The following is a 14,948-nucleotide window of genomic DNA, read 5'->3' on the forward strand; positions in this document are numbered from 1 at the left end:
TCTCGGCTCACTGCAATGTCCACCTCGCGGGTTCAAGTGATTCCCCTGCCTCAGCCTCCCAAATAGCTAGGATTACAGGCATGCACCACCACGCCCTGCTAATTTTGTATTTTTAGTAGAGACAAGGTTTCACCATATTGGTCAGGCTGGTCTTGACTCCTGACTTCAGGTGATCTGCCTGGCTCGGCCTCCCAAAGTGCTGGGATTACAGTTGTGAGCCACTGCACCCAGCCCAGAGGCAGTAACTTTCAATCTCACCCTAGTCTACTCCGTATTTCTCATTCAGTTCTAACAAATTGAGTGCTAACATCCAAAGCCTTACTCATCTTTCACCACTACAGGTTGATGTCACTTACCCTCCAAACTCACTTCCTCACATCACTTGGGAAAGTATTTAAAGACAGATTTAAAAAAAAAAGAAAAAAAAAAAAAAAAAAAAAAAAAAGCCCAGGCACGGTGGCTTACGCCTGTAATCCCAGCACTTTGGGAGGCCGAGTTGGGTGGATCACAAAGTCAGGAGTTCAAGACCAGCCTGGCCAACATAGTGAAACTCCGTCTTTACTAAAAATACAAAAAAAATTAGCCGGGCGTGGTAGCGGGTGCCTGTAATCCCTGCTACTCAGGAGGCTAAGGCGGTGAATAACTTGAATCTGGGAGGCAGAGGTTGCAGTGAGCCGAGGTCACACCACTGCACTCCAGCCCAGGCGACAGTGCAAGACTCCGTCTCCAAAAAAAAAAAAAAAAAAAAAGGCAGTAAAGCATAGTGGCCGTGGGCATGGAGTCTGAAGACAGCGCTCGGGTTGGAAACTGGCACCTCCTCCACGGCTAGTTATGTAACTTGGCTCAGTTTTCTCCATTGTAAAATGGGGATACTGGTGCCAGCCTCCCAAGAGTCATGAAGATGCAATGAATGCATGTATATAAAGTTCTTTGAACAGCCCTGGCAGAGTAAACCCATGCTTTGCTGCTGCTCCTAACCCAGGTACCTCCACCAGCATGCATAAGTGTCACCAGGGAGCACAGTGAAATGCAGGTGCTCAGGCCCTGCCCCAGACTCTTAAGATGTTTATATTGGCCGGGCGCGGTGGCTCACGCCTGTAATCCCAGCACTTTGGGAGGCCGAGGCGGGCGGATCACAAGGTCAGGAGATCGAGACCACGGTGAAACCCCGTCTCTACTAAAAATACAAAAAATTAGCCGGGCGCGGTTGTGGGCACCTGTAGTCCCAGCTACTCAGGAGGCTGAGGCAGGAGAATGGCGTGAACCCGGGAGGCGGAGCTTGCAGTGAGCCGAGATCGCGCCACTGCACTCCAGCCTGGGCGACAGAGCGAGACTCCGTCTCAAAAAAAAAAAAAAAAAAAAAAAAAAAAAAAAAGATGTTTATATTAAACTTCTGCTTAACTGTGATGAGAATGTAGCATATATAAACATATATGAATTATATTTGAAATTGAGGAATGATTTTTAAAACGTTAAACTTATTACCAATTGTTGACTAGAAACTAGAATCTTTACACTTTCTTTTTTGTACTAAAGCATTAAAAGTATTTCTTACTTCATTCCAAAGGAAAATTGAGCTGTTTTCTCTCTACTCTGTCAGTGACCTCAACACTTCTGACACTAGATGTAAGGGGGCTGTTTCCCTTCACACTGAGCAGCTCTCCACCAGACACCAGCTGGGGGTCCTCTCCTACAATTCTGATGCTGTCTACCTGAAGTCAGATCCCACACGTTAAGGACTCCGGCCCCCAAGACTGCCCGTATTTCAAATGCCAGTTGCAAGCCCCAGCTTATGACTTTGTTCTTCTGACCAATTGGCTATAAACTAAGGGTTCCCATGACCCCCTTCTTAGATTGAGTTAATTTGCTAGAGGATCATAGAACTCAGGGAACCACTACTTACATGTATTGGTTTAATAAAGGATATAGCTGGGCACAGTGGTGTGCATCTGTGATCCCAGGTACTCACGAGGGTGAGTGGGGGGTACTGCTTGAGCCGGGAGTTCAAGGCTTAGCCTGGACAACATAGCGAAACCCCCATGTCTAAAAAATAAGGGATATAGATAGACCAGATGCATGGGGCAGGGTATATGGAAAATGGCATGGAGCTACACTCTCAGAGTGTCCCACCCTCCAAGCACCTCAGCAATCTGGAAGCTCCCCAAACCCTATTCTGGGGTTTTACGGAGGCTTCATTACATAGGCATGATTGATGGCATAATTGGCCACTGGTGAGCAATTGAACTTTAGCCCCTCTCCTCTTCTTGGAGGTTGTAGGGAGGCTATCCAGGAGCACCCACAGCCACTGGTCATCTCATTAGCATATAAGAAACCTAACATTTGAGATTACAAGGGTTTTAGGAGCTGCGTGCCAGGAACTAAGGGCAGAGACCAAATATGTACTTACGTCACAATGTCATTGTCTTATATTTACTATAGCAGTATACATAAAAAGCATAGAAGAATGGTCGGGTGCAGTGGCTCACGCCTGTAATCCCAACACTTTGGGAAGCCGAGGCAGGTGGATCACAAGGTCAGGAGTTGAAGACCAGCCTAGCCAAGATGGTGAAACCTGTCTCTACTAAAAACACAATAATTAGGCCGGGCGCGGTGGCTCACACCTATATTCCCAGCACTTTGGGAGGCCAAGGCGGGTGGATCATGAGGTCAGGAGATCGAGACCATCCTGGCTAACACGGTGAAACCCCATCTCTACTAAAAATACAAAAAATTAGCCGGGCGTGGTGGCGGGCGCCTCTAGTCCCAGCAACTCAGGAGGCTGAGGCAGGAGAATGGCGTGAACCCAGGAGGCAGAGTTTGCAGTGAGCCAAGATCGTGCCACTGCACTCCAGCCTGGGCGACAGAGCGAGACTCTGTCTCAAAAAAATAATAATAATAATAATAATAATACAAAAATTAGCCAGGCGTGGTGGCAGGCACCTATAAACCCAGCTACTTGGGAGGCTGAGGCAGAGAATTGCTTGAACCAGGAAGGCAGAGGTTGCAGTGAGCCAAAATTGGGCCACTGCACTCTAGCCTGGGTAACAGAGTGAGACTCCATCTAAAAAAAAAAAAAGCATAGGATTGTCATATATAGGAGTGACATTTAGCTTTTACCATTTTTTTATAGGAAATGTACATTTATAATTGATTCCAGGTGATAGTGCTACAAATGATTTGTATTGACAGGTGCTATTAACATTTTACAACTGTTTCAATCCAGCAAAATTAACCTCAAAAGCAGGGAATATGCCTGTAGTAACCACTCACTGCATCTGGCCCAGGAAACCAGTAGGAATAGATAACTCATCCCAGGGAAAAAAATAAAGGCGCAGGGTTGCTAGGGTTGCAGAAATATGTACCAACTATAGGCCAAGCACTAGGTTAGCTGCATATACATAATTTCATTAATCTTGCATTACAGTGGTAGGCATGCCCATTTCACAGATGTCTTTAGGCTTCCACTTCCTAATAAGTAACTTGCCCAATCTGTAATCAGCAGATATATAAATCTAGAGTATTTGCCTAGTCTGTATGTTTCACTCCAAGTTTCAAGAAATCTTTCTTACAGGTGGCCAGGTGCAGTGGCTCACACTTGTAATCCCAGCTACTCAGGAGGCTGAGGCTCAAGAACCACTTGACCCAACTAGGCTTCAGCCCAGGAGGTGAAGGTTGCAGTGAGCTGAGATCACACCACTGCACTCCAGCCTGGGTGACAAAGCGAGACTCTGTCTCAAATAAATAAATAGGCCATGCGCGGTGGCTCACACCTGTAATCCCAGCACTTTAGGAGGCCAAGGTAGGCAGATCCCCTGAGATTGGGAGTTCAAGACCAGCCTGACCAACATGGAAAAATCCCGTCTCTACTAAAAATACAAAATTAGCAAGGTATGGTGGTGCATGCCTGTAATCCCAGCTACTCAGCAGGCGCAGACAGGAGAATCGCTTGAACCCAGGAGGCGGAGGTTGCGGTGAGCCAAGATCATGCCACTGTACTCCAGCCTGGGCAACAAGAGCGAAACTCCGTCAGGATCAGATAGATCATTCTTTGACAAGCAGGATTTAGATGTAGATAATGCTACTACAGCCAGGGAACCAAGTCACTTCTTTCAGCTCAGTATCAAATAAGCACAAGGAGACAGTATCCAGCTTCCAAAAACTTTATTGGCAAACATGCTCTATAAAAGAATGATCAATCCTGTTGCCTCTAAGTCAGTGGAATGAAGAGCTGTGTCCAGGGACACACCACGCCGTGCTGAAGGAGACTGCTGCTATGTCCACCTCTTATTCATAGACCCAGTCATGAGCACAAGACTTGTAGTCAACCAGTTCTTCAGGCTGAAACCATAGGCTGATTTCTTTTTCAGCACTTTTTACTGAGTCACTGCCATGAATGATGTTCCTAAGAAAGAAAACAATTACTAGTTGCCATGTTTTAAAGTGCAAAAGTCTGTTTAATGGGTACCGCAACGGATAGCCACTGCAGACTTTTTCAGCCACATTGCCACTTGAAGCAGCAGACCAATTTACACCCCCACAGCACTTCCTTTTAAAAGCAGCTATACAACTGTAAAGGTGCTTGATTCAAAACATTCCTTGTTTCAACTGTATTACGCTTCCAAGTCTGGCCTCCCCATCAAAAGAGTGTTTGTACCCCAAGATTGCTGATGACATAAAACACTCCTCCTCAAATTTTGGAAAATACAGTAATATTCAAACCCACTCCAGATCAACATCCCAACTAGATATGATGTATGCGTTATCATAGGCCAGCTCTGCTGCATTTTCTTATAACACTGATTTGCAAAGCCCAACCATGACATAACACTGCTTATTAATAACAATCCCTTTATTCCACTTGAACCTCACAAGTTTGTAAAGGTTTTGAACAGATTGTGTAGAGGTGAGGGAAATCAAAAGGTTAAATGTCACACCTATGGACAAAGTACTCATGGATATGGCTAGAACGCTTCCCTTCTCCACACCTAGCATTTTCTGCTGTGCTACACAGGAACTACCACATACGGCCCCCTTGTTGTCTCGCTTAAAATTAAGTAACCTAGGGAAGAAGCTATGTGTGAAAGCTGTTTTGTTTTGTTTTGTTTTTTGAGACAGAGTTTCGCTCTTGTTGCCCAGGCTGGAGTGCAGTGGCGAGATCTTAGCTCAATGCAGCTTCCAACTCCCGGGTTCAAGCAATTCTTCACCTCAGCCTCCTGAGTAGCTAGGATTACAAGCATGCACCACCATGCCTGCCTAATTTTTTATTTTTAGTAGAGACGGGGTTCATGTTAGCCAGGCTCCAGGCTGGTCTCAAACTCCTGATCTCAGGTCATACACCCACCTCGGCCTCCCAAAGTGCTGGGATTACAGGCATAAGTGTGGCCTGAAAGCTTTTATACAATGATAATCACCACCTAATTTATGAGTTTGGGCCAGGCATGGCCTGAGCTTTTATACAATGATATGCCCAGCCTGAAAGTTTTTATACAATGATAATCACCAACTAATTTAAAAAGTTCAGGCCAAGTGCGGTGGCTCATGTCTGTAATCCCAGCACCTTGGGAGGCCAAGACAGGCGGATCACCTGAGGTCAGGAGTTCGAAACTAGCCTGGCCAATGTGGTGAAACCCTGTCTCTACTAAAAATACAAAAATTAGCTGGGCGTGGTGGCATGCACCTGTAATCCCAGCTATTTGGAAGGTTAAGGCAGGAGGATCGCCTGAACCTGGGAGGTGGAGGTTGCAGTGAGCTGAGATGATACCACTGCACTCCAGCCTGGGTGACAGAGGGAGAGTCCGTCTCAAGAAAAAAAAAATAATAATTCACAGATTCTTCTGAAAGTAGGATGCACCTGATGTCTGCTTTAAATGGTGTTGCATAAAAGTCATCCACCCTCCTGTCCCCGGACTTACCTGCCAACCTGAATGCAGAAGTCCCCACGAATGGTGCCTGGCTTAGAATCTGCTGGATTGGTCTCCCCAAGCATCACTCGGCCTGTCTTCACCACGTTCAGCCCCTCCCAGACCTCAGAAGTGTGAAAATGGATTTATAATCAGATCTGCCACTCAGGACAGGTAGTGTCTAACATTTACTCCTACCTGACAGGACACATCAATGAGACCAACCAGTGACATGATTATCAGCTAATCCCAGCAGAGAGTAGGGGCCTACCTAAAAACTCCATTCCAAATGTATTGCTAGGATTCAAAGAAAGGTCTGCCCAACTTGGGGACTTCCCAGTTTAGCTGAGACAGAGATAAACAATGTTGAAGAATCCTTATGCAGCCATCGACACAGAAAAACTAGTTAAGAGAGGAGAAAATGGCCAGTCTGGAATAGGGTTAGTGGGAAGGGCATCCCAGAAGACTGCTAGAACAGGGAAAAGAAAGACTAACATGCAAGGGTCAGGATTCCAGGGAAGAGCAGAAGGAAGAAAAAGGGGAACAGGAAATAGGTCTACTTTCTCAACAATTTCACTGCCTCCCTATTTTACTCTCTCCTATTCTTTTCACTCCCAATTGGACATTAGCACCATCCAGAAGAAATTGCTTCTAGTATAGGATTTGAGAACTTCTTAAATACTTACATTTGAATTTTTCATGAGAAAATAGGAAAAAATTTTTAATCTAGGAAACATTAAGGTCTAGAACACTTGTCAAACAAGAAATTTAATACTTTTTTTTTTTTTTTTTTTTTGAGATGGAGTCTTGCTGTCACCCAGGCTGGGGTGCAGTGGCGATCTCGGCTCACTGCAACCTCCGCCTCCCAGGTTCAAGTGATTCTCCTGTCTCAGCCTCCTGAGTAACTGGCCTCCTAACTGGGATTAACTCCTGGCCTCAGGTGATCCACCCACCTCAGCCTCCCAAAGTGCGGGGATTACAGGCATGAGCCACGGAGCCTGGCCCGGAAATTTACCATTCTTGTAGGCAGTGAGATTCTATTTAACTCTCGAAAAATTTACCTGAAAACATCCTTCCCTTATCTTTTATTTTTTTTTTTTTCCTTTGTTGAGACAGAGTCTCGCTCTGTTGCCCAGGCTGGAGTGCAGTGGCACGATCTCAGCTCACTGCAACCTCCGCCTCCCCGGTTCAAGCAATTCTCCTGCCTCAGCCTCCCGAGTACAGCCGTGCACCACCACACCCAGCTAACGTCCTTCCCATTTCTAAGGTCTGATTTGCTTTCTCCTCCCAAGCTCCTAGTTGCTCAGTTAACTAACTTCAGCAGGTTCCATTCATAAAATAATTTAGCTGAGGGAGATGTCTAAAAAAGAACACCGAGCACTTTTTCCCCATTTTCCCTCATTCCCCACAACCACTCACCATGGCCACAACCGGCCCCGAGTTCATGTACTTCACCAGCCCGGGGAAGAACGGGCGGTCTTTCAGGTCAACGTAGTGCTGCTTCAGGTGTTCCTCAGAGGCCTGGCATTGGAGAGGATGCGCCAGTTAGGAGCTAAGCTGGAAAGACTCCAATCCCATCCTCTGAACCTCCCATTAGCAAGTCCGGTTTTATGTTCTAGCCCACGTTCATAAGCGGTGTGTGGAAATATATACATACTCACACAAATATTTTTTAAATCCCATCCAAACCATGAAACTAATGTCATTTTAACAGAAAGACTGTTCTTTTTTGCTGTGTTGTTTTGGTTTGTTTTAGGAGACAGGGTCTCCCTCTCATCACCCCGGCAGCGATGCAGTGGCACATTCATGGCTCACTGCAGCCTCAACTTCCAGGGCTCAAGTGATTTTCCCACCTCAGCCTCCCAAACAGCTGGAACTACAGAGGCCCCCAACCATGCCCAGTTATTTTTTCTTTTTTTTTTTCTTTTTTTGTAGAGACAGGGGCTTGCTATGTGGCTCAGGCTGATCTCCAACTCCTGGGCTCCACCCACCTTGGCCTCCTAAATTGCTGGGATTATAGGCGTGAGCCCCACGCCTGGCCAAGACTGTTCTAATCGTAAAGACACCCTCATTCTATCAATGACATTAGGGGTTGTGTAATCCTAAGAAGTAGGTGGTTTGAAGATCTAGATTTAGGGAATTAAATTTTAGCTGCAACTGAAGTACATATGTTAGGTCACATGCCAGGCAGAGGTCACATTAAACTCCCTTGGGCTACTCACAATGCCCTTTTAAATATTTCAGATGGTAACTGAGAACATTCTCTTCACCGATGAGCCTGCTTGAATTTCAGTACTTACTTATCCCTAAGTGTAGGGATTCAGATCTGTGCCCCAAATTTAATGTGGAAAATATAGTTCCTGCCCTATGCTAAAGGAGGAGCACCGCACTGGAAGTCGGAGTTTCAGACTAAAGCAAAGGACATTCTAAGTCTCCATTCCGTGCCTAGGTGGACCCGCGTGGGCAGGCGCAGGGGGTCTGGGGCACGGGGTTTCTCCGCTCCCTGCTGCCTCCCTGCGGCCGGTGGGCAGGTGGCGGCCCGCGGGAAGGAAGCCAGACCCGGAGGGCGAGTCACGCTACCCGCGCTTCACCTTCCCAAGGGCGTCTGTCCCCACCGCCCCGGCAAATGGTCGACCGGCCAGAGCCGCCCTGGGCGGGGGCAGCGGGGAAAGGGATTCTTGCGGCCGCGAAATGGACTCGGAAAGGAGACGCGGACAAACCGCCGCCAGGAGGGAAAAACACCCGCGAGCCGGCTGCAGCGGGGGAAGGGGAGACACGGGGGCGAGTTACCCGGAGGAACTTCATGGCCACGAGGCGGAACCCCTTCTGCTCGAAGCGCTTGATGATCTCGCCCACCAGGCCGCGCTGCACGCCGTCCGGCTTGATGGCGATGAACGTGCGCTCGAGGTTGGCCATGGTCCTGCGAGGCGAGAGGTGCAGTCAGGGTCCGGACCGAGGCCCTGGCGTGGCCCGCGGAGGCCACGTGGGCGCCGCCAGGCCCGCCTCCCCCACCACGCGCGGCCGCGGGGACACGTGGCTTCCCGGGCGCTTCCGCCCCGCGCAGGGCCGGCGTCACTCTGCGGAGCCCGAAGGCCCGCGGGGCGCAAGCTGCAAAGGAATCTCCCGCTCCGACCCCGCGCGGGACCTGCGGGAAGTCGGGGGACGCCCACAGACCAGGCCCACCTGCGGCCGTGCAAGCGGAAGAGGGAGCCGGAGGAGTCGCCAAGGGATGTGCCCCACCGCCTTACCGGGAAGCTGGAGGGGCCGGGTGGCGGCGCTGCGCTGCGAGAGCAGATAGCTGGAGGGACCACCACACCCGGGAGCTGGCAGCGGAGGAGGGGCGCGGGGCGGAGCGCGACGTGGCCACACCCCGGAGGACCTAGCCTCTCAACCCGCAGGAACGCCCCACCCGCCCGGCCGGACGCGGCCCGAGAACCGTGTCCACGCCCAGCCGGGGCGCGCCCTCGCCGGGCAGTGATCGAAACGAATCCAGAGACAGGAAGTGATTCCTTCTCCACCTGGACGTCCTATGAGTTCAACTACGCACGTCCCAAATCCCACTCCTCACCTCTCAGTACTTCCCGTGAACCCAAAAGCTCCTAGACACACACACACAGACCCTGCTCCTGTGCTCGAGTTCTCTACCCCGGTCAAGGCCATCTGCTGCTTTCAGCACCGGCATTAACCTTGACTTGACTCTCCCTCCCCGTCGTGCACCCACAGTCCTTATCCTCCCTACCTCTGAAATCCAGCCTTCCCTCCCCTCTGCTTGAGCCCTGGTTAAGCCTCGGCCTCCCAACGGGCCTCGATCTCACCTCTCCCCGCAAACCGGGAGCCTCGCTCAGCACCTGAGACGGCCATCTGGTCCTGCCCCTGCCCTGCCTTGATGACTCCCCCTCCTACAGTATGGCGTTCAGACTCCTTAGCGAGATGCTCTTTTCACAGGATGCCCTGCTGCCTGGCTGCCGCCTCCCCACCTACATTTCCAGCCCCAGTCAGCTGCCCCACTCCCACCCTGAGATAGGGATCTCTGCCCACCTGGCACTAAAGTGCGGTCGAGCTTTCCAGTTCACCCTGAGGCGCGACCCTGGACCCTGAGGAAAGTCTAGACCGTGTCATAGAGATCAGGCCTGTCATCGACCTGTACACACTTCCTATTTGCAGTGTGTAAACTGCAAACAAGCTCCCTTTGGTGATGCCCAACTTCCCTGGGGTGGTCACGAGCCCCTCTCAGCGCCTGCAGCACTGACTGACAGCCGCACAGCAGTGGTACTGCCCTGACATGGTGGGCGCCCGCTTGCTTCCCCTCAGGACTCTGAGCTGACCACAGCAATCATGCCATCACCCGAGTGCCCCTACCACTGCGCTGATTACCTGTCACTGGCCAGATAGATGACAACCTGGCCTCTGTCACACCTTATCTGCTTTCCAAACTTCTAGTTACAGAGCATTAGCCCACCAGACATTGACAATGACTCTCATGTGCCCTCATTTGGGGGCACTGTATTTTTTGGCTTCCATCTGAAGCACACTCTCATTTGGATTACCAAATGTCAACTGTGGAAACAGCTCTGGAAATTTCACGGACTTTTCTCTGTCCAGGGGAGAGCTATCTGCCCCTTGGTCAGGTCACTGATGGCTACTTAGGGTACAGTCAGGACCACCCCTCTGCTTTCACCTCTTCTTTCCTTCCTGGGAAGACTGTCCTTAACTGGGGAGGCTGTAACCCTCCAGCTTCACATGTTCATTCCCCAAGTCCTGGTATGCTCATCTCACGCCCCAAAACAAACAGGCCACACTTTGTGTAAAATATTAATAGAAATTCAGGCCAGGTGGAGTGGCTCACACCTGTAATCCCAGCACTTTGAGAGGCCGAGGCGGGTGGATCACGAGGTCAGGTGTTCGAGACAAGCCTGACTAACATGGTGAAACCCCGTCTCCACTAAAAATACAAAAATCAGCTGGGCGTAGTGGCGCATGCCTGTAATCCCAGCTACTCAGGAGGCTGAGGCAGGAGAATCGCTTGAACCCAGGAGGCAAAGGTTGCAGTTAACTGAGATCGTGCCACTGCACTCCAGCCTGGGCAACAGAATGAGAGTCCATCTCAAAAATTTAAAAAAAAAAAAAATCATCTCGCCCTCATCTGTCCATAAAGGCAGCCCACCCCAACTATCCTCTTCTCCCCGCTCTTGAGAAGTCCCTTCCCCTCTATTGCCTCTACCGAAGCCAGATGAACAGGAAAGATAAGAAAACCCTCAGCAGGCAGGCGCAGTGGCTCACACCTGTAATCCCAGCACTTTGGGAGGCTGAGACAGGTGGATCATCTGAGGTCAAGACCAGCCTGACCAACATGGTGAAAACCCGTCTCTATTTTTATTTTTTTTTTTTTTTTTTTTTTTTGAGACGGAGTCTCGCTCTGCCGCCCAGGCTGGAGTGCAGCGGCCGGATCTCAGCTCACTGCAAGCTCCGCCTCCCGGGTTCACGCCATTCTCCTGCCTCAGCCTCCTGAGTAGCTGGGACTACAGGCGCCCGCCACCGCGCCCGGCTAGTTTTTTGTATTTTTTAGTAGAGACGGGGTTTCACCGTGTTAGCCAGGATGGTCTCGATCTCCTGACCTCGTGATCCGCCCATCTCGGCCTCCCAAAGTGCTGGGATTACAGGCTTGAGCCACCGCGCCCGGCCAAAACCCGTCTCTATTAAAAATACAAAAATTAGCCGGGAATGGTGGCACACGCCTGTAATCCCAGCTACTCTGGAGGCTGAGGCAGGAGAATCGCTTGAACCCAGGAGGCGGAGGTTGCAGTTAGCCAAGATCGCACCATTACACTCCAGCCTGGGCGACAAGAGCGAGACTTCATCTCAAAAAAAAAAAAAAAAAGAAAGAAAAACCCTCAGGCTGGGCTCGATGGCCCACGCCTATAAGCCCAGAACTTTGGGAGGCCCAGGCAGGCAGATCCCTTGAGCCCAGCAGTTGGAGACCAGCCTGGGAAACATGACGAAACCCCATCTCTACAGAAAATACAAACATTAGCTGGGCGTGGTGGCACGTGCCTGTAGTCCCAATTACTCCAGAGGCTAAGGTAGGAGATCACTTGGGCCCAGAGAGGTCGAGGCTGCAGTGAGCTGCTGTGATCACACCACTGCACTGCATCCTAGGCGACAGAGACCCCGTCTCAAAAGAAAAAAAAATTTTCAGTTTCCCTTGCAGCTAGATGCAGCCATATGCCTAAGTTCTAGCCAATGGGATGTAAGAGGAAGTGGAGGTTGTAATTCAGAGATGTCTCTTTAAAAGGGATACTTCTTCCACTTCCTTTCCCAACTTGCAGGAACATGGGGGGGTAATCCAAGTAGGACTGATTAGAAGGAACCAGGTGTGTGTAGACCACCTTAAAGATCAGAGCCTTACCACTATGACCACCTCTACTGAGTAGTTAGGGCTTTTTTTTGAAGACAGGTCTCACTGTGTCACCCAGGCTGAAGGACAGAGGTGGGATCACAGCTCACTGCTCCAACCTCTGGGGCTCAAGCAATCCTCCTACCTCAGCCTCCTGAGTAGCTAGGACTATAGGAATGTGCCACCACACCCGACTAATTTTTAATGTTTGGAAGAGATGAGGTCTCACTCTGTTCCCCAGGCTAGTCTCAAACTCCTGGGCTCAAGCAATCCTCCTGCCTTGGCCTCCCAAAGTGCTGGGATTATAGGCATGAGCCACCGCACCCGACCACACTTGAACTTTCAAATGAAAGAGAAGTACATTTCTATCTTGTCTCCATTAAAGCAACCAAATCAATATCCTAACAAATCAAAGCTACTTACAAGACCTCCTGCTTCATTTGAGGCCATCCCAGGGACCCAGGCCTACTGTCTACCTAGCTTTTCTGATTTTCGGAGGAATTACAACTTCCCACACTCCCCCATTCACTGAATCCCCAAGAGCTTCTCAAGAACAGGATGGATATGTTTTTATTTAAGAGACTGGTCTCACTCTGTCACCCAGGCTGAAGTACAGTAGCATGATCATGGTTCACTGCAGCCTTGAACTCCCGGGCACAATCCTCCTGCCTATTATGCCTTCCCCATAGGTAGAACTAGAGGTGTACAGCACCAGAGCTAATTTTTCTTTTTTTTTGTAAAGTCAGTATCTTGCTGTGTTGCCCACGCTGGACTTGTACTGGCCTCTAGCGATTCTTCCCCTCAGCCTCCTGAATAGCTGGAATTAAAGGCATGAGTCATTGTACCCAGCCTAATTTTTTTTTTTTTTTTTTTTTTTTAGTGAGACAGGGTCTTGCTCTGTTACCCAGGCTAGTCTCCCACCTCAGCCTCCCAAGTAGCTGGTATCACAAGCACAAGCCAGCACACCCAGCCCTCATGTATTATTTCTGATGAATCCTCTGCACCTAGTCCAGTCTTGGCCATGTAGCAGATGCTCCATAGATGCCTGTTGAGTAGCTCCGTGCCAAGAGTGGAAGGGACGCAGGGGTTAAGAAGGGCAGGCAAAGAATGCCTGTGTGTATGTGAGATCTCAATATAAATAATTTTTATAGTATTTACATTCTCTATTAGGTCAGGTTATTCAGTGTACATGAAAAGAAGAAAAAAAAATACAACAATACAAAGTAACCAACTCAATGAATCCTACGTTGGGAGGAAGCATTTTAATCAGATGGTAGGGGATGGTAACGCTGTACAGGGAGCACTCACAGCTCCAAGAGCTTCCTTCCAAATTATGACGAAGTTCCTTTAAATAACTAGATTTCCTAGAGCCTGGTCCTCTGCCCATGGGAAGGAGGAGAAATGGATGTGAAAGCATTGTAGCCTGCTCTCCTGTCATTCATAGATCCAGTTCTGAGCACAGCTCATGTAATCTACCAGTTCCTCAGGGTGAAACCACAAGCTGATCTCCTTCTCTGCACTCTCCACGGAATCACTGCCATGTATAATGTTCCTGGGTGGAGAAAGAGACAGTCACATGACCAAGACCAGAAGGATTAAAATGCGCCCATTGCCAGAAATCTACAGCCACGGCAGCATAAAAGCTGAAGCTCCATGGACATTAGACCATGTTAAAAGAAAAAGCCTACAATGGCCATTCATGTAAGGGTGAAAAATGCCCTCCCCACATTCAGCCCTCCCGGTCACACTGGTGCAAACAGTAAGAGCCTTCAGGAAAGACTGTGGCCAGCAAAGTGTGTTGTACCAGGTTCTACACTTCGTGTAACGGAGGTACAACTACAGTGATTTTAAAAACCAAAGCCAAACACCAACTTAAGGGGGAGGAAAACAATAAACTCCGATAAAATCAACCTGCATATGGTATCATGTCTACCTCCAGCCTCAGAAACCCAAATCCTTGTGGCAACTAAATCAGATTTTGGAAAAGGGGGAAAAAGAGCAAAATCTCACCTGCCAACTTGTATGCAGAAGTCGCCACGGATGGTCCCAGGCTTGGAGTCCGCAGGGTTGGTCTCCCCGAGCATGACTCGGCCTGTCTTCACCACATTCAGCCCCTCCCAGACCTCCAAGGACAGAAGAAGATATGGTCAAAGAAGAAAACCCATCTCAGCAGAAAATCTGGCAACTATTAATCCAAAAATAGGAAAAAATAAAAAGGCCCCTTAAGATGACATTCATTCACTGAACAAATATTTAGAGTATCCACTTATTCCAGCACTAGGGATCCTGGTCTCCCTGCCCTGATGCTTGCCTTTCTACAATGTACTCTCCATTCAGCAACCAGAGCAGCCTCCTTAAAATGCCAAGTGTGGGCAGGGCGCGGTGGCTCACACTTGTAATCCCAACACTTTGGGAGGCTGAGGCGGGTGGATCACGAGATCAGGAAATCATGACCATCCTGGCTAACACAGTGAAACCCCGTCTCTACTAAAAATACAAAAAAATTAGCCGGGCGTGGTGGTGGGCACCTGTAGTCCCAGCTACTCAGGAGGCTGAGGCAGGAGAATGGCGTGAACCCAGGAGGCGGAGCTTGCAGTGAGCCAAGATTGTGCCACTGCACTCCAGCCTGGGTGACAAAGCGAGACTCCATCTCA

The 14,948-nt window shown here is 49.4% G+C and overlaps 3 protein-coding genes across 14 annotated transcripts in view; all 3 read right to left on the bottom strand.

The window, feature by feature from the left end:
• The window catches only part of UTP18 (UTP18 small subunit processome component), a 241,757-nt gene that overhangs the window by 124,905 nt on the left and 101,904 nt on the right, over window positions 1-14,948 (bottom strand). The gene's annotated exons all lie outside the window — the stretch shown is intronic.
• Window positions 4,145-14,948, bottom strand: part of LOC126939625 (nucleoside diphosphate kinase B) — a 259,418-nt gene continuing 248,614 nt past the window's right edge. Inside the window, exons 2-6 of one of the 7 annotated variants that reach the window (XM_050765101.1) lie at window positions 9,149-9,192; window positions 8,691-8,820; window positions 7,320-7,421; window positions 5,913-6,025; window positions 4,145-4,402 (exon numbers count right to left, since the gene is read on the bottom strand). In XM_050765101.1, the coding sequence (XP_050621058.1) occupies window positions 4,285-4,402; window positions 5,913-6,025; window positions 7,320-7,421; window positions 8,691-8,816 (459 nt within the window). In that variant the 5' untranslated portion in view covers window positions 8,817-8,820; window positions 9,149-9,192 and the 3' untranslated portion in view covers window positions 4,145-4,284. Of the gene's footprint in view, window positions 4,403-5,912; window positions 6,026-7,319; window positions 7,422-8,690; window positions 8,902-9,083; window positions 9,370-9,715; window positions 9,820-14,948 lie in introns of those variants that run through there. The other 6 variants (XM_050765097.1, XM_050765095.1, XM_050765096.1 and 3 more) reach the window with 6 other exon arrangements.
• LOC126939627 (nucleoside diphosphate kinase A) overlaps window positions 13,543-14,948 on the bottom strand; it is a 446,836-nt gene continuing 445,430 nt past the window's right edge. For all 6 annotated transcript variants that reach the window (XM_050765104.1, XM_050765106.1, XM_050765103.1 and 3 more), the window contains 2 exons: window positions 14,305-14,417; window positions 13,543-13,846 (listed from right to left, as the gene is read on the bottom strand). In XM_050765104.1, coding sequence (XP_050621061.1) covers window positions 13,729-13,846; window positions 14,305-14,417 — 231 coding nt within the window. In that variant the 3' untranslated portion in view covers window positions 13,543-13,728. The remainder of the gene's footprint in view (window positions 13,847-14,304; window positions 14,418-14,948) is intronic.

Source organism: Macaca thibetana, chromosome 16, assembly GCF_024542745.1.
Source record: "Macaca thibetana thibetana isolate TM-01 chromosome 16, ASM2454274v1, whole genome shotgun sequence".
NCBI lineage: Eukaryota > Metazoa > Chordata > Mammalia > Primates > Cercopithecidae > Macaca > Macaca thibetana.